Here is an 18,419-nt window from a genome sequence, read left to right as displayed (position 1 = left end):
GGTGATAGTCCATCTGTTTTAGGTACTTGATTCCTACTCTGCATGTTTTAATTTGTAGGCATCTATGTGAAGAATAGTTTTATGAGATTTTCTTTCTGTCACTCTTGATATTCATTGATCCTCCTTCTGCTCTCCAGCCATCCAACCCCTCCCCCACACCTGTATTCCCCTTTTGGCACTCTAGACAAAGTATTTTGCTCTAGGAAAGAATTATTTCTCAGTTTAATTTGCAAGATTAAAGGTGAGTCATCTCAAAGGACACTGGTCTTATATCTTCTCTCTTTGCAATATCAATTCACAGCAGAATGGTGTCTCATGGAATCAAGCTTTCTCAGAAGCAAAGGAAAATGATTGCCCTGGCAGCAAAAGATAACGGATCAGGAGCTACCAGCACGGACTCTGCTGCACTAGTAACTACACCACCACCACCTACAAAAGTTGCAAAACTAGGGAGTGCATGGTATGTTATAAATCAGTTATCACTTTTTTTTTTCTTTGGAGGGCTTTTACATTGAATGCACTCTTAGAAACAGTTGCTTAAATAAAAGTGGCCTTGGTTCTTTTCATTAAAGAGACTAGCATTGAACTATGTGTATCTACATTTGGTAGTAATCTAGAAATTCAAGGTGGGCAGGGAAATGCAGTGGTTGCAGTTTAACAGTTCTTTGAAATTTTACTGTAGTGAGTCAGAAGACTGCATCCCATCTGGTTCTTCCCTGTGTGTGATGTGGTATTTGCAGATGGTATCAAAGTGAAGCATAGAAAAAGAAGGTTTAGCACAAGCTCTGAAATTTAGGCAGGAAAAGGTTGTTTAAAACCATTATGAATCCTACTTTTTCTCTGTCAAAAACATAAAGAAAAATGCGTAGCCCTTCTTGGGGGAAGGGGCTAGAATGACTTCAGAGTAGAGCAAAATTGACCAAAATTACAGATAACAAAGTTGTTTAGGAGCTGGAGGGAGTGATGAAGCTGCTACAAATTCTTATGGTAGAAGGGTGCATGACTGCTGATTACAGTTTAAATTTCCAGTTAAGTATCACTGTATTGACTAGAAGAATGGTCTATCATGTTCAGTGAACAAGGTTTACAACAACTGTAATGAGATGGTAGCCCAAATCATGCTTTGTTTTTTACATTTACAGTTGGTTTTGGATGAAAACGTAAAGGCATAACTGCAAAAGTTGCAAGCTATGTAAATGTTTTTAATTTCTGCAGAATAAATACCTATGTGTGTGCTCTTAACTTGACGTAAATGTTGGGCAGTTTCCCCCTTTTCCCTTTTCAAGATTTCCAGACTTCTGTTGCAGCTCCTTCTGTACTGCTACCCTAGAAGATCTGTGAGTCAGTCTCTTCTCTCTAGAGCCTACCTGTTTGTGCATCAGTGGGGACAAAGCTTGCTGCGTACCCTTCACAGTCGCTCTATTTTAAATGAAGCTTTTTAAAGACAGTTTAGCTTCTAAATGCTACTGTAGCAGGTTTCCTTTTGTATTGGAAAGATTTCAAAATAAAATAGGAGTCTGCCTTTCAAAGGGTAGGTTTATTTTCCACAGAGCCATCTCCCTCTACTGTCTTTTGGCGCTCTTTCCTTTGATCCTTTGTATGAATCGATTGCTCCTTTCAGAAATAAGAGTAGTAAGCATCTGCTGGAATCTTTGCCTTTCTGCTATGCCCCTGTAAGTTCAAAACGGATATGTAGCCTGTTATTTATTTATTAGTTATTTATTGGTTAGTTATTTAATGGGTGTATGGAGAGAAAAAAAAATCCCATCACTAGCTGGCTGAGGAAAAGGCATAGTGACCACATGAGTGTTAGATTGGATTCCATCTTTCTGAAGCATACCCTGGACTTTCCACTTAAGATGGTTTGTGTCACACAGTAAAGCCCAGCTACTTTCAAAACACTGTTTAATCAGAACCTTAAAAGCACAATGTATTTTCTGGAGACGGTTATCTAAACGTATTCAAAAATCAGTCCATACTTGCTTTTTAGATGCAAGTGTGGTCGCCTCCTGAGAGGTGTTCTGTGACAAAAGGTTTAGGGCAGTATCTAGGAGTACTTGCTTCTCTTCTCATTTCATGGGGAAGTCTGGGGCCTTTCTGGGATCAGTGGTCTCAAGTGTCTTCTCTGGAGTCTTCAAAGGAACTTCCCCATACCTGCTATGCTGTGGCTTGGACTGATGTTAGTGATCACTGGTGTAGGCATTTCATGGGTGTTTTCAACCAGTCATGTTAAATATCATCAGTTATTTTCCCTTTTTTTTTTAATTTATTTTTTAACTAGCCATTTTCAAGCCGCAGTTTTCTATACTTGTCTCTGACAGACTTTGCTTATCAAGGGAAGGAGTTATGAGAACTCCTCTGCAGGAGAATGTTTGTACAGGGTCCCTGTCTCTCCAGCCTGGTCTTTCTTTACCTTCTCCCCTTTATACACAACTCTTAGATACAGCAAAGCCTGAAGTAGGCTTTGGAGCACACTGTGTAGCTTATCTAGTTATCTGGGCTTCTTCAGAAGAGGTTTTTGTTGGTTCCTGAAGTCTTTATTTTTGAGCGTAAGATAAATGACTTTTCATAAGAATCTGCACAAGTTGACTGAAGCACATGAGCCTCTAGTTACGTGATTTACTTTTTACTGCAGGAAATAAGACATTAGGAGAGGTGATGATAAAAGGCCTGTAAAAATATGGGGCATAACTTCCTTGATCTGACATCGGAATAGTTTGACTAATTCATGCTATTCATCTTCTTCCTGATAAATAATTCTTTACTTGTTGGATGTTACTTAATTTTAAACTACTAACTGCCTGTGAACTGTTCCTTGTATCTAAAAAGTAGTATGGGCTGATTTTTGAATACGTTTAGATAACCGTCTCCAGAAAATATATTGTTCTTTTAAGGTTCTGATTAAACAGTTTTTTGAAAGTAGCTGGGCTTTACTGTGTGACACAAACCATCTTAAGTGGAAAGTCCAGGGTATGCTTCAGGAGGATGGAATCCAATCTAACACTCGTGTGGTCACTATGCATGATTCTGTACATTCCTTTGCAGCGTTCTGCAGGCTGCTGATGTGGAAAATGCCGGTAGCTCAAGTTCAAGCAAAGAACCAGTGGGAGTTATATGAATATTTAAAATTGTGCCTAGCTGCTGGAAGAGAGCACTTGTTGAATAAACTTTAAGCTGCTTTAGGCAAGCCGTCAATTATTTGATTGTCCCTGTTAGTTGTTCAAAGTATTTTTGTATGTAAGGTAGATGGTGTTACTCATCTGCTCTAATATTATATTTGCTAAGTTACATTCTGGAAATTCACACTGGACCATCAGAGTGTGTTTGGCAATAGATTGAGCTTTCCACGAGTGCAGTATAGTCGAAGCCATAGAACCTGTGTTACAATGAAATAAGATACTCATCTTGGATGTGTAGTGAGCACGCTTGCCAAAAGGGAGTGGGACCTTGCAGGTCTTTTTTGGCTGACTAAAAGACAGAGACTGTCATACATGATGTCCTACCTTTTCCACCAAAAGATGGTTTGTACTTTTTGGGGGACTGAACCTGTTTCCTCCTTTGAAGAAAATGGAAATCAGAAGGGGGGTGGAAAAAAAAATCACATTAGTAATACTTAGAGAGTATGTCATGCAAGAAGCTAGGTGTTGACTTTGTTAGTTCTCCAAATGTGCTTTGATTGAGGCAGGGGGATGTTGTGTATTTATTTCTGTTTTCTTTTTTTTCAACTCAGGAGAGCCTGTGGCTTTTCAGGAGTGGAGACACAAAGAAGTTTGAAGTCTCTCTTGAGAATTAACAATTGTGTATTTTAATGTCTAGGTTGTCAGTTTCTCCGGATTTCAGCTTATACTGAAACATCAGCTGTTTTGGAGTTTCATGCTTTGATGTGTTGTAGTTACAGCTTAGAGAAACTTAGTCATATTCTACTTTCTTAAAAAAGATGTATAGATGAGTTTTTCTAGTGCTGTAGACTAGATAGAAATGGCAATGTCAGGTGGGATAAGCTGAAATTTAGAGTTGTTACTGTTAGGAAAATTTGTGCCAGTTTAAGTGGAACCATTTTAAGGCACTGGTAACTGTTTCGGATAGGTTTACAAGCTGAGAGTGATAGAGGGTTGGGGGGGTTTGGGGGGTTATTTTGGGTGGTTTTGGGAGGTTTTGTTTGGGGTTTTTGGGTTTGGTTGTTTTGTTGGTGTGTTTTTTGGAGCTGTGTTGCAGGTGGATTTGATTGCAGTACAGAATTTTAATGAAAATACGTAGGCTACCTAAATTGTTAGTAGCAGAAGCTTCTGTGACAGCAGATCTAAGGGAGCCATTTGCCTACTCAGTATAATAGGTTTGGGGAAGTTCTGGTCAAACACTTGCCTAGACTCTTGTCTTTTCAAGGAATACTACTGTTAGAAAAGGGACAGCTTGTCTAAGACAAGATGCCTGTGAGAGTAAAATTGCTTTTTAAGAGGGTGGGTTGGGGTGGAATAGATGGAAGTATGGGGTTTGGGGTTTGCTGGGTTTTTTTTCCCTTCTTACAAAATTTCTGTACTGCTGGTCTGCTTTGTTCTTATAAGTATTTATTTTCTGATGATTAACTATTTGACCCAAAGTGACTTATTTTAGTGAGTGGGGTCTAGCGGGCAGAATGGTAAGATACAAAAGCAAAATAATATTGTATTTTTATTTTTAGCAACTGAAAAAGCCCTCTTTGCTATCTGAATATTGGAACAATATGGGAAAGTGCAAGTATAAAATACGTTGTTTTGAGGTTTTTTGGTTTTGTTTTTAAAGGTCATCTTCCTTACATTCTGCTTTGCCAAAGTCATTCCGTGACCTTGTAATGGAAGAAGAAAAATGTATGAGTGCAAATAATTCACCTGGTACTGGTATCAAAAGAGCTGGCTATAAAGGAACTGAGGATTCATCAGTCCAAAACACCATAAGGTAAGAGAGCGGTCTTTTCCTAATTGATCAACTGTTACACAAGAATCACAATAACCTATTTAAATTCTGCTGAAATAAGAAAGGATGAAATTGTCATATTTTTTTTTTTAAAGAAAAATCCTGTAACCATTCTTTTAATGATTCTGTTAATAGGATTTTATGAATAGAAAGCTTGAGATTAAAGTAATTTAATGCCACTGCTAATACTTCGTTTGAGGTTCAAAGTGTGTCTGTGTGTATGGACACAGGAGAGTGTGTGTGTGTGTGTGTATAGGGTCATAGAATCATTTAGGTTGGAAAAGGCCTTTAAGATCACTGAGTCCAACTGTAAACCTAACACTGCCAAGTCCACCACCATGTCCTTAAGTGCCACATCTACACATATATATGGACACAAGCACTTCAGGCTTCAAACAAAATATATGTGTGTGTGTACATTTATATATGTATGTATGTATAAAAAATGTAGGAGGGATTTGGAGAGTGACAGGTGGGTTTTCTTCGGGAACAGAGGGATAAAGCTGAAATTATTGTGGTAATTGGAGATGTAGGACACAAAGCGCAAAGCTGCAGAAAACCAGGTATCATTAATGTTGTTGCTAGCAAGATAATAAAGCTTTTTGTCACATGGGAGATGCAAGGACGTGTGATAAGGGAATTTGCATTGGATGCTATTTTTGTCATACCTGCTCTGTGATCTTTATAAAGTCATTCCTTTTCCTTTTGCGTTGCTCTGTGCAGTCTGGTTAGTCTGCAGGCTCTCAAAGTGAATTATTTGAGCTGAATCCAGGCCTAATATGTTAGTTGTCTGAAAATGATATGCTAAGCTGCTGGGAGCCTAGATGACTAGAATGACTATAATCAGTTGGAAAAGATGGCTTTTCCAGAGCTATTTCAGGTTGTTTGGAACTGTGTCTGAAAATGCTGATTTCTCTCTATTAGGTATAAAGAGCCTAGGTGAGTAGTTCATCCATCTGAAATTAGGAGTTGAGTTTCTGGTTTGAGGTAGTTTTATTCTTTGACTGTATAGTTCCTGTCCAGTAGGATCTAATTTTTTTGCCTGCAGCATTCAAAGGCTATTTCTATGAAGATTATTTTCCATACCCTTAACTCTTCCTTTTTAAGCAAAGGAAATTGTGTGTGTGTAGAGTATAAGTAATCTTCATCTGTTGGTGTCAGACTCATTGTTGGGATACTGAAGATGCTTGCATAGCTACTGTTCCAGCTTTGTCCTTTTTCTTTGGATAAACTAGTGCAGTAATTAAATTGACAATTTTCTTAAGTCTCTGGATGCGAGCTTTTTGGTGGTTGCATAAACACTTTTCCATATACTGTCACCTCCAGTTTATCCAACCCAGAAATTTTGTGTAGATGAACCATGTCATGAATGTGGACATGTGAACTGGATTCAGTCCAGAGGCAGATCAGCCCAAAAGCTGGGCTGTGTGGATGTGGCTGCGTTGTTTCCAGGGAGAGCTGAGCCTTGGGAGTTACGCTGTGCAGCTGTGCATGTGTAGCTCATAGTCCAAGCTAAAAACATAGGGCTGACATGACTTAACTTTGTTGTGGCAGCCTGGGTTGTCTTCACTGCGTTACTCCAGGGAGCGGTGAAGAGTCTTAGTGGAAACAAGTCTTTGTGGCTTCGCGTGGGAATGGCCTCGTTCTGGCATGGCTAATACTGAGCTAATAAGTAGTACATGACTCAAATGGTACAGCAAAACCCAAGAGGTTCTGCAGGAGACCAGGCTTTGTGTTCCTTTTCTGAGAGCATTCATTAGATCAGGGAGGCACTGGACCTGAACTGGCTTCCAGTGAACAAATCCTCAGGAAACACTGGGGAGCCAAGTTCTGGGACATTTTGGTGGCTGTGCAGGAGTCACGGCAAGTTCAGCCAACTGAATTAATCAGGTTGGTTCAGTACTGATGATACTTGGCTGGTTTGTTTCCATGCAGAGCCACTCTGCATCAGTCCTTAATTTTCAAGACTTTCAGGTTTCCAAGTTCTATATATTTGGAGGCTTTTCTCCATTTTTCTGTATATGCTAGCTTCATGTTTCCCATCTGTTCCATTTTTCCGAGCTATTTTGATGCCAGCTGAGGAATTAATCTAGCATGTTGAAATATCTGCAGTTGATTTAATATCTGGACTGAGTGTCTTGCTAGCAAGAAACAGAGATGTATGTATGTGTAAACAGCTTCAAAACATCTGATTTTTTTTCAGATATTTTAAAATGCCTTTTAAAGCCACATTAAAATTCTAGGAGACGACATAGGTATTTAAACTTACCTTTTAATTGATCACTAGAGTGTGCTGTGACACTGGAACTATAAATTCCAGGTTTTGGAAATTTCTGTTGTGCTGGGTTTTTTTGTGTGGTTGTTTGGGTTTTTTGGTTGGTTGGTTTGTTTAGAAGTCTTACTCTGGAAAGATTTCTGTATCTGTACTGAAATAGGTTTGTTGAGTATCTACTTGGGTTCATTTATAGTAGTGCTGTGAGTTCTTTGGATTGTGAGTAGGAAGAGCATAGTTGTTAAATGGGCTGGGTAGGTATTGATTACTGTCAAATGGACAGGAAGGTGAGCATTATTAAAGCAGGTGGAAAAAGAGATACAGTTGATACATTTGAGAGATGACAGCAGAATAAAGGCATTTAGTAAGCTGTGCAAACATGCTTTTAATTAAACAAACCAGCAAGCAAAAAACTGCTTTCATCTCTTATTGTTCTTCTTTCCTTTTCTCTGGCTCTTTGTTTTTTATTACATTACTGTCTTTAAGTGCAGTAAAAAATGGAATTTGTTTTATCTAGACCAGCTAAAAAGTAGTCCCCTGCTGCTGAAGTCATTAAATAATTTAGATTCTCTAGTTCAGCCTCCTGCTCAATGTAAGTCAAACTAGATCATGTTGCCCAGGGCCTGGTCCAGTTGAGTTGTGACTTCTTCCAAGTATGAAGATAACCCCAGACGTTCTGGGCAACATGTTCTAACGTATGATCATCCCCATAGTGTTTGATTTTTTTTTTCTTATATCTAACTGGGATTTCCTATTTTGCAGCTTGAGTATATTGCATCTCATTCTATCACTGCATCTCTAAGAAGATCCTTCTCTAAGAAGATCCTGCTTCTTTTCTCTGCCCTGTAGTTAGGTAGCTGAAGACAGTAGTGGGATCAGCACTTTGCCTCCTTCCTTTAGAATTAACACAGTTCTTCTGTCATGTGCTTCAGCCCCTAGTCTTGATGGCCCTCCACTGGATTTATTCCAGCCTGACAGCATCCTTCTTGTATTGAGGAGTCCAAAACTGGATATGATACTCTGTACGTAGACCAACAAATACAGCACAGAGGGGAAGAACCACTTCCTTTGACTGCCTGGCTATTACTCTTGCTAGTACAGCCCAGTATGCAGTTGGCGATTTTTCCTGCACAGGCATGTGCCAATTCACCTTCGCTTTGCTGCCAGCCGGGGCTCTGCAGCTTCTTCTCTGCAGAGCTGCTTTCTAGCCAGGCAGCCCCTGGCCTGTACTGCTCTGTGGGGCTGTCCTCATCCCAATACAGGACTTTGCACTTGCCTTTGAAATTCTTGAGTTCTCAGTTGCCCGTTTCTCCTGCCTCTTGAGGGCCTTCTGAATGGCAGCCTGGCATCTAGAATGTGGACTGCTGCACCCTTCCCACCTTCTCCCCATCCATCTGTGGCCTTGCTGAGTGTGCTTTGTTCTACCAAAGGATTAGTCTCAGTATCTGTCCCTGAGGACCACTGTGGTGACACAGGTTGAGGCGGACTGAAAAAACACTGTGTCTGCGTGGCTGGGTTTGGACAAAATGGCAAAATGGCCTTTATTGTTTATATAAATTACTTTTGTATCTTAGACAGTACCTTTGTCAGACCCTGATAGGTTTTTGTGTTCTTCTTCTTGATTGCTATTTGCTGTTGCTGTAGGTGCCCGTATGCTGTGGTTCGAAGTTCTGGTTCTTTACATCCTGTTTACATACCTGACAGTGTGTGGCTGTCTTAAAGGTACACGGCTAAGTCTTTGAAGTCAACGAACTTGTCTGCAGACCCGCTGCAGACCCCAACAGACCACCACTAGTACTTGGTTTCCAGTTGGACTTTGTATCGCTAACCCACAACCCCTGAAGCCCTTCAGGCCAGCCTGTTTTCCACCCATCTTGTAGTCCATTTCTCAGTCTGTATTTTTCAGACTAAGTATAAGGATAGGATAACAGAACATGTCAGAGGCCTTGCTGAAGCCACAGAGCAGGACATCCACTGCTGTCTGGTTGTCTGCAGAGCCTGTCATCCTATCACAGAAGGCAATCAGGTTGGTTAGCACAATTTTCCTTGTGTCATACATCCGTGCTGGCTGTTCTTGTCCCACATGTGCTCAGAACTGCTTGCAGAAAAATTTGTTCCACGACCTTCCCCAGGATTGAGGTGAGACTGGTCAGTCTGTAGTTCCCCATATCCTCCTTGAAAACGGGTGTAACATTCAGCTTTTTCTAGTCATCAGGAAACCTCTGTGGTTGGTTGCTTTTTCTTCTTGCTAATACAGAAGCCCTTCCTTTTGTCGTGCACATCCCTCAGTTGTTTCAGCTCCAGTTCAGCATTGGCTCTTACAGCACAGAAGTAATATTTCTGTTTTCCTCTAGTGTAGACTGTCCCTGCTTCCACTGTTTATATGTGTCCTTTTTTAATCTGAAGTCCTTGTAGGGTTGGCTCTTCATTCCTGCCACCCTTCTGCCATGCTTGCTTGCCTTAAGGCACATTGAAATGATCTGCTTTGTGTTTGGGGGAGGCTGTCCTTGTATATTGGTACAGGTACTGTCTATATGAAGATCTGTTACTCTGCCTTGTTCTTTCCTTTGCAGGGTTAGAGATAATTTTTTAATCTTCTCAGAAGATGATCTCTGGAAGACTCAGTATCAGTTATTCTTCTCTGCATCTGTGATACTTTAGAGTATTCTTCCTTGAACCTATGAGACCCAAAATGAAAGCTCGTCCAAATAAGCTTTGTCCAGCATAGTATATGTTGGCAAAAGTATTTGTTTCAAATGGAAACAACTGTTTTTTCCCCCAACCATATACTTCTGATTTGTTATCATGATGGGTACACCCTGGATTCTCCTTCTCTTCAAGCTGAAAATCTCAGCTTATAGCTGCTACGGTCTTCACTTCACAGAGTCTTTTGTTTTGTACTTTTGAATTTCCTTTCTCATTGCTTTGTTCCACAGTCATACTGTTCATTTTTATCCTTTGCTCAGTTAATAGTGTCTCTTAATATTGTCTGCTGGTTTGAGCTTTGCTACTTACTGTGTTCACCAACATTAACTTAGTTATATTTCTTTTAGTTAATTTATTCTCTAAAGTAATGTATAACCCAGCTGTAAAGTGAATAAGGAATTAGCTAGGTAGGAGACAAATGAGAAACTTGGTTTAAAAAAAAAAAAAAAATAATTTCTGTGGCCCTTGACTCAGTGTCTTACAGAATTCCCATATTTGTTTATCATACTTATCTGTCATGACCTGATACTTATCTTAAATAAGATAGGATTCTCTAACCTGCCATTGGTTTTCTTTTACCAAATATAGAAAAAAAACCCAAGATACTTATTTTCTACCTTTTTTCAATTTTTAACTATTCTTCAGCACCTGTGGAAAAAGCATTGCATATTAATGAGGTCAAAATAAAGGAACTGCAGCTATAGATACTCAGTGTGGAGAATGGTGCAGCAGATTTAACCACTCTTGTCATGGAGCTGTTGTTTCAGATGTCAGTTCTTTCAAAGCTTTGGAATAGTAGTTATCCAGAAACATCTGGTTTGGAGGCTACCACACCTTTTTGGCTTCCTCTCCTTATCCTGTCAGTGTCTGATATCGTTGCCATTACTGAAGCAATGACCAATGATGTGGTCACTGAAGGGGAAGGATCACCTTGACTGACATGAACTGTGCTTTCCTGATGGAAACACAGAAGCAATATGACCTGGCGTATCTGCTGGGTTTGATTCAAGGGACTGACACGGTAGAAAGCCTCTTTTGAAGACCAGTGTTATGCTCTGGCAGCTGTTGCTGCAGATATATAGATATAGACAGATGTATATATTTATTTATTTTTTCCCTGAGCAGTTAAATTTGTGTTCATGCTGTTCTTAGAGTAGTTGGCTGTTTGGTGGGCAAAATTAATTTTGTGACAATAAGCTGGGCATGGTTCATTTAACCACATTTTTGATGATGGATGCTGAATTTCAGAATTATTAAGATTTTGCCCTCATTGCTTAGCAGTAGGGATCATAGTTTGTTGTCCTTGGAATTGTGTTCTGGAGAAAATATTCCAAGCAGAGAACTTAGCAGTTACTGGAATTCTTTTAGCTTTCTATAGATTTCTCCTCTTTTCTCTGAGGTTTTGGCCACTTACAGAGGATTACTAAAGCCTTAAAGAAAATTGAGACTGATTTATTGAAATACCAACACCCTTAGAGGTTCTTTACAATACCATAGGATAATTCAAGAAAGTCTGCTAACATTTCATAGTATGCTGTAACACTTTTTTAGAGTTCTGGAAATCAAAAAGTTGCCAAAGATAAGTATTAAATAACAAGAATATGTCTCTCTCTTCCTACTGATGTAGGATTTTCCTGACAAATATACTTGTCTCTTAAGGCATACAGTATACCAAGTCTAACTTCTTTTTGTTGAGAGGTTAACATTTTGCAATGGAATAAAATTATCTTCCTGTTGGGAACTCTATTGATATTTCATATGGATTTTTATTTTTTTTTCAATTATCTTAATTCTAGTTTTATGCTGTTCTTATGAATGTGGGAGCTGATTGCAGGATATGTACTGAAAATCCATAATTTCTAGGCTTACACTTGAGAAAATAATTTATTAGTGCTGTTGTAGCACTGGTTCTTTTACGTGAAAAGCTTAATTTGAATACAGGACAGTTTGTGGGGTTTTTCTTTATCTTGAAGCCCTATTTTTACATTAATTGCAAACATTTATAGTCAGTGCTGTTAGTCTGTAATTTGGTTGACTATTTTACATGTAGAAAAACATTTATTCAAAGCTCAAATGCTCAGATGTTAGGAAATGCCAGAACTGATGCCCAAGCTGAAAATCCATTAAGTTCTAGTAGTCAGAAATGAGCTTCAGTGTCTCCTGTAGTCACAATATCACACTTAAAGGTAAATTCAGCATTACATCCTAATGCCTTTCTTCTGGAAAAACCCTACACATTTGTAATTGCCTATTGTAAATATGTACTTCACAGTAGGAGAATGCTCTGTCAGTGACTTTCACTTTCCTACCTTTTTCCAGGTGCACCACTAGAAGTAGCCCAGGTCTGGAAGACCATGTTCTGGATTCTCCACAGCTGGAGAGTCATAAGTAAGTTTGACAGTGGCATAGATTCTGGAGCTTCTTTTCTGTATGTTGGGCTGACCTTGTTTTGATGTTGCCTCATGATGTCATTTTGGTTTTGTTTTTGGTTTGTTTTTTTTTTTTTTTTTGCAGTCCTTGGTCAGCAGCATCACCAAATAGCTCTCCTGTGATAGCACCTGTCATGTTTTCAGCTATTGTAGAGGAAGAGCTCCAGCAAGAAGCTGCTCTTATTAGGAGCAGAGAAAAACCTTTGGCTTTGATCCAGGTAAAGTACTATTACTGCAGCTGTGAAGTAATAAAAGGAGTTTCCAATGGCTGTTTCAGAGATCAGTTTTTAGGATTAATTACTTATTGGTACACTTAGTATCATCTACATAATGATATTAAATATCATCTAGTAATAACTTCACATTGCTTGATAAGGTAGGCCTATATTAAACTCAGATTGACTACTCGGTTCGTGATTAGTGCATTCACAGCATCAGAGAACGGTTGAGGTTGGAAGGAACCTCTGGAAATTGTCTAACCCACCCCTCTGCTCAGAGGAAGGTCAGTTAGAGCAGGTTGTTCAAAGCCATGTCCCGGCAGCTTTTGAATATCTGAAGACGGAGACTTCATGGCCTCTGGGAAACCTGTTCCAGTGTCTAACCGTTCTCACAGTAAAAAAGATTTTTATATTTAAATGCAATTCTGTGTTTTGGTCTGTGCCCATTGTCTCTTCTTCTGTCACTGGGCACCACTGGGAGGAGCGTGATTCAGTCATCTTTATTCTCTCCCATCAGATACTTACACATTTTGATGAGGTCTCCCTAAGCCTTCTCTTCTGCATGCTACACAATTGCAGCGTGCTCAGCGTCTCCTCCCATGTCAGATGCTGTAAGCTCTTAAATAATTTTTTCCCCTTCGCTGGACTGTCTTTAGTATGTCCATGTCTCTTTTGTACTGGGGAGTCCAGAAGTGGACCCAGCTCTTCCAATGTGTCTCACCCATGCTGAGCAGAGGGAAAGGATCACTTATCACCATCTGCTGGCAGTGCTGTCCTTCACAGAGCGCAGGAGGCCTGTCACTCTTCTTTGCACAGGAGCACATTGGTGTCTAATAGTCGACTTGTCCACCAGGACCCCGGATCCTTTTATGCTAAGCTGCTTTCTAGCATGTCAGCCTCCAGCGTGCACTGGTGCTTGGGGTTATTCTTCCCAGGAGCTGGATTTCACATTTCCCTTTGTTGAACTTCATGAGGTTCCTCATAGCCCATTTCTCTAGCATATCTGGGTCCCTCTCAGTGACAGCACAGCCATCTAGCGTATCAGCCACTCCTTCCAATTTTGTATTGTCTGCAACCTTGCTGAGGGTGTGCTATGTCCCATCAGGCAGGTAATTAATGAAGATGATAAATGGTACTGGCACTAGTCTCAGTATTGGAGCTAGCGACTGGCCTCTATCTGGACTTTGTGCCACTGATCTCAACCCTTTGAGATCAGCAGTTCAGCCAGTTTTCAGTCCATCTCACTGTCCGTTTATGTTGTCTGTACTTAAGCTTGCCCAGTTAAGCTCTTTAGTTTGCACTTAAGCTCTACCACTTTCCTATAGATCAAGATGAGGGTGACTGATAAGTAGCCATCCTGATCCTCCTTGCCTTTCTTGAAGATAGGAATGATGTTTGCTTCCTTTCAGTCCCCAGGAACCGACCCTTATGGCCACAGCCTTTCAAAGATTTTTTGAGAGTGGGCTTGCAGTCATATTGGCCAGCTCTGATCCCAAGGGCCTGGGATTGCTGAAGACTGATCTTACCACTAAAGACCAAGATGAAGGCAGCTGTTAGTTCCCCAGCCTTTTCCATGTCCTTTGTCATTCAGCAGTGGGCCCCTGTTGCCTGTTTGCTGCTGTAGAAGCCTTTCTTGTTGCCCTTCATGTCCCTTGCCAGATTCAACTCCAGGTGGGCTTTGACTTCCCTAATTCTGTTCTTGTGTGCTCAGACAGTGTCTCCGTTTTCCTTCTGGCTCACCTTTCTCTGCTTCCCCCTCTTCTGTGCTTCCTTTTTGTCTGAGTTTTGTCAGGAGCTCTTTTTTTTTGTCCATGCAAGCCTCCTGCCACTCTTGCTTGGCTTCCTGCTCATTGGCATGGACTCTTCTTGAGCTCAGAGGAGGTGATCCTTAAAATCGGCTCTCCTGGATCTCTCTTCTTTCCAGGGACGTATCCCATGAATTTTTTCTAAGCAGATCCCTGGACAGATGAGAGTCTTCTCCTCTGAAGTCCCAGGCTGTTACTCTGCTGTTTGTCTTGTTCCCATCTCTTGGGATCCTGATCTCCACCATCTGATGGTCATAGCAGCTAAGGTTGCCCTTGACCTTCTCATCCCTGACCAGTCCTTCTTTGTTTGTAAGTATGAGATCCAGCAGAGTGTCTCCATTCATCAGCTCCTTGGTCATCCTTGTAAGAAGTTTTCACCAGTGCAAACCTCCTGGAGTGCTTGTGCCCTGCCACGTTGCCTTTCTGGCCCAAATCAGGGTGGCTCAAGTTTTCCGTGAGGAGCAGGACCTGCAAACGTGAGGTTTCTTCAACTTGTCTGAAGGCGGCCTCATCTACTGCTTCTTCCTGATTAAGAGTTCTGTAGCAGACATGCATTCAGGACCAGTAAAGCCAGGTCATGACTGTGCTACAGATGTAAATGTAGGTGTGACAATGACATACATGTCTTTTTTTTTTTTCCCTTCCAGATCGAGGAGTGTGCTATTCAAGATTTACTAATCCACTATGAAGCTTTCGACAACCCTGATGAATTTGTGACTGTTGAAAGGGCTCCGCAGGGACCTATAGCAGCACCTATGTGGAACAAGCACTAATTCATACTCCTCACAGTCCGCGTTGTATGTGCACTTCTGAAGTTCTGATTCTTGTTACGAGTGAAAAGGGACTGGAAGAACAGGAATCATGTAATTTTTATCATTAAAATTCTGCACATAATCACTAGGTATTCGTTAGAGAGAATGGAAATCATGTGTTCACTGTGTCCTTTACCTGCAATATATATATACTATGTATGTTTTGAGAGAATTTCTTTAACAAGACATATTATTAGTAATGTTACATGAAGGTGTAGGTTGGAAATGCATTTGCTAATGTTTTTTGTTAAATTCACAGGTGGCTGAAAAGCGAGTGCTTATTTTGTGATTTAATGTGGGATTGATTGTGCAGAATTACGTAACTTTAAAGTTAGGGGAGATGGTATGTTATTCAGAGCTTTCTGGCAATCGGTAACATTGGAAAAAGTTTCTGCTTGAACTTCCTGTAAAAGTACAGTTTGGTAATGCAGTTTGCCCTAAGTTACGTGTGCAAGTACTGGTTCAGTTGTTGCGGCCGGTACGTTTTACTGCCATGCTCCATGCTGCTAAGTGCCCTGCCATTGCCTGCTCTCAGTTCAGTTGTGCATGTTTTTTCAGTGTTGTGAGACTGGCCTTCGAACAGTCAGCTCTGTTGTGAAGTAAAGCACACAGTTGAATAGAACATGGTGGCACTTAATTAGCTCATCTGTAGTCTTATTCTGGTAAATATGATACAGTTTTACAAGCACTGTGTTTAAAGTACAATTCACTTGAAGTGCTGGGGAAATAAAAGTTCTGTGTATTTGTTGTTAAAGCTATAGGGACGAATGCTTGACTTGGAATTTGCAAACACCTAACCTTCAAAGATTATCATAGGTGGCTTTCAGTATTGTGTGTTCCAAAGTTCTCTGTGCCTGTTTTAAACAAATTTATATATATATATATAAAAAAAAAAGGAAAAAAAAAAAAAAGTAGCCTTATCTGCAATATTCTGTCTAGTTTGGTTGTTTGTATAGGTGTGTTTGAACCTGTACTTTTTCAGTAGTGTCAGTACTCACGAACTCTGGAAAACGAATTGAGAGTGCTACAGAAAACGAATGTAGAGAGTTAATCACTGTGTGATAAAAGAATCTTGAAAAAACCTATGTAGATATACCTAATGGTTTCAGGTCAAGCTACACCAAAAAATCGCCCACAAAAACTGTAAACAAATGCAATAAACCATAAAATCTTGATTTACACAAGTTAGTATACTTTTATGTGCTGTCTGTATATAATCAATGCTTTAGGTAACTATAGAGTAATCTAAAGGTATTTCTTCGGCATATGAAACAAGAACTGTAGGCATTTTGAAGCTACGCAGACAAAGGAAGATGTAGCTTTTAATTCTATATTCAATTCTACTGGTGATTCGTTCACTATACTGATGAGAATACATGCATTAAGTGCTTTACTTGATGCACCGCAGGGCCTTGGGGCCTGCTGAAACTATAGTTCTGATTTAAAAGAAAGCTGATGTGCTGTGGGAAAAAGCTATAAAAGCAGTGGGCCTTTCCAGGTGTGAACGCAGTTTGTTCTCAAATGTAAAATTACTGTAAAGTTGCTAATTTGCGTTTTTATTTTTTTCTCCAAAAATTGATTAGAAGATGCTGTTTAAAATGTCATTCTCCTACCATTATAAGAGGATTCGTGTTTCCGTCATGCTGAGGAGATTGACTGCTTTTAAGTTCTGCGTTTATTGTCGCAGTTTGTTTATGCATCATCACTAGTTATATTCACAAACAAAGGTGAGGACTGATCAGTGTAACACTCTTCTGAAACTGAGAACATTGTTGCAGCTGTTGTTAGGATAGCTTCAAGTTAAGGCTAAAATGTGTCATAACATTTCCTTTGATATCTGTGGTAAATAGTTACTGCTTTCAAAAATGATCATGCATTTTAAAGTAAATAACGTCTTCTGGTGGGTCGGCCCCAGCTGCAGCCAAGCACCCTGACAGCCGCTCGCTCATTCCCCTCTGTATCGCTGCTGGTTATGCTCAGTGCTTTTGGAGGGGTGACGGGTGGTGCAGGATGTTGAGGTCAGCGGTTCCTTTCTGCTGCTCCTCGCTCTTTTCTTTCTCTGTTCCTTCCTCCAGCATTGTTCCCAGTCTGCAGTTCCCTGGGGGTGTCACCAGCTCCACTATGGAGCACTTCCTACTGCTCTGGCCTTGGGCATGCATTTATTTTATTTTATTTTTTTAAATATTTTCTTCCCTTTCTTAAGTACACTTCCCCTGAGGCACCATGTGGTGGGTTGACCGTGGCTGGATGCCCGGTGCCCACCGATGTGCTCTGTCACTGCCCCCCTCAGCAGAACGGAGAGGGAGAAAATAAGATGGGAAACCCCCTTGTGGGTCAATAGAAAGGCAGTTTAACGGAGCCCTAGCAGAAGTCACGCACAGGCGGAGGCGAAGGAAAACACCGACTGTTATTCTGTGCTGCCCCTCGGCAGGCGATGTCCGGCCACTTCCCGGGAAGCAGGGCTTCAGCGCGCGTAGTGGCCGCTCTGGAAGACAAACAGAATAAATCACGCGTGCCTGCCCTTCATCCTCCTTTCCCTGAGCTTTTATATCTGAGCAGACGTCCTGTGGTGTGGAACATCCCTTTGGTCGCTTTGGGTCAGCTGTCCCAGCTCTGTCCCTGCCCAAGACGCCGGCCCCAGCCCCCAGGTGAGAGCAGGGGGCACGCTGGAGGGACGGCCCCGGTGCCGCGCCAGCGCGGCTCAGCAGTGGCCAAACCACCGGCGTGTCATGCCCACCTTTCAGCCACCAGCACAAGCACCGCACTGTGAGGGCGGCTGTGGGGCTCAGCCAGACCCAACACAATCATCCAGAAATTCAGCCACCTGGTGTACATGTCAGCTTTGTGTCAACATGGAAAATCTGCCTTTTTCTAGCTCGGGTGCCTGAGTGTGTAGCCTTTCTTGCACTGCTAAACACAAATTCCATCTTCGCTTGATTAGCTCTAACAATGCCCTGTAATTTCTGGGTTTGTTAACTCCTTGAACTTGCCCCCAAACAAGGTGGATCTCCCAGGTCCTAATGAACATACATCAACACGTCAGAGTTTGCAGTAAAAGCAGTGTTTAGCATATCGGTATATAATTTCGGGGGATGTATTATAGCCAGTTGGCTTAAGAAATACTGTTAACAAAAGGTTTCTAGTGAAATACTTGATATATCTCAAAGACAAACCAACCAACCTTTAAAACACATTTCTTGAACAACAGTAAGCATTTTATCTTTTCT

At 40.9% G+C, this 18,419-nt stretch overlaps 1 protein-coding gene across 3 annotated transcripts in view; it reads left to right on the top strand.

Moving 5' to 3' along the window:
• The window catches only part of IBTK (inhibitor of Bruton tyrosine kinase), a 57,780-nt gene extending 41,404 nt beyond the window's left edge, over positions 1 to 16,376 (top strand). For 2 of the 3 annotated variants that reach the window (XM_037391474.1, XM_037391472.1), the window contains exons 25-29: positions 302 to 460; positions 4,780 to 4,932; positions 12,248 to 12,316; positions 12,443 to 12,575; positions 15,028 to 16,376. In XM_037391474.1, the coding sequence (XP_037247371.1) occupies positions 302 to 460; positions 4,780 to 4,932; positions 12,248 to 12,316; positions 12,443 to 12,575; positions 15,028 to 15,153 (640 nt within the window). In that variant the 3' untranslated portion in view covers positions 15,154 to 16,376. The remainder of the gene's footprint in view (positions 1 to 301; positions 461 to 4,779; positions 4,933 to 12,247; positions 12,317 to 12,442; positions 12,576 to 15,027) is intronic. The other variant, XM_037391475.1, reaches the window with a different exon arrangement.
• The last annotated feature ends 2,043 nt before the right edge of the window (positions 16,377 to 18,419 follow it).

Source organism: Falco rusticolus, chromosome 6 (genome assembly GCF_015220075.1).
Source record: "Falco rusticolus isolate bFalRus1 chromosome 6, bFalRus1.pri, whole genome shotgun sequence".
NCBI lineage: Eukaryota > Metazoa > Chordata > Aves > Falconiformes > Falconidae > Falco > Falco rusticolus.
The sequence above is the reverse complement of the archived record's forward strand: the minus strand, read 5'-3'. Positions and strand labels throughout refer to the sequence as shown.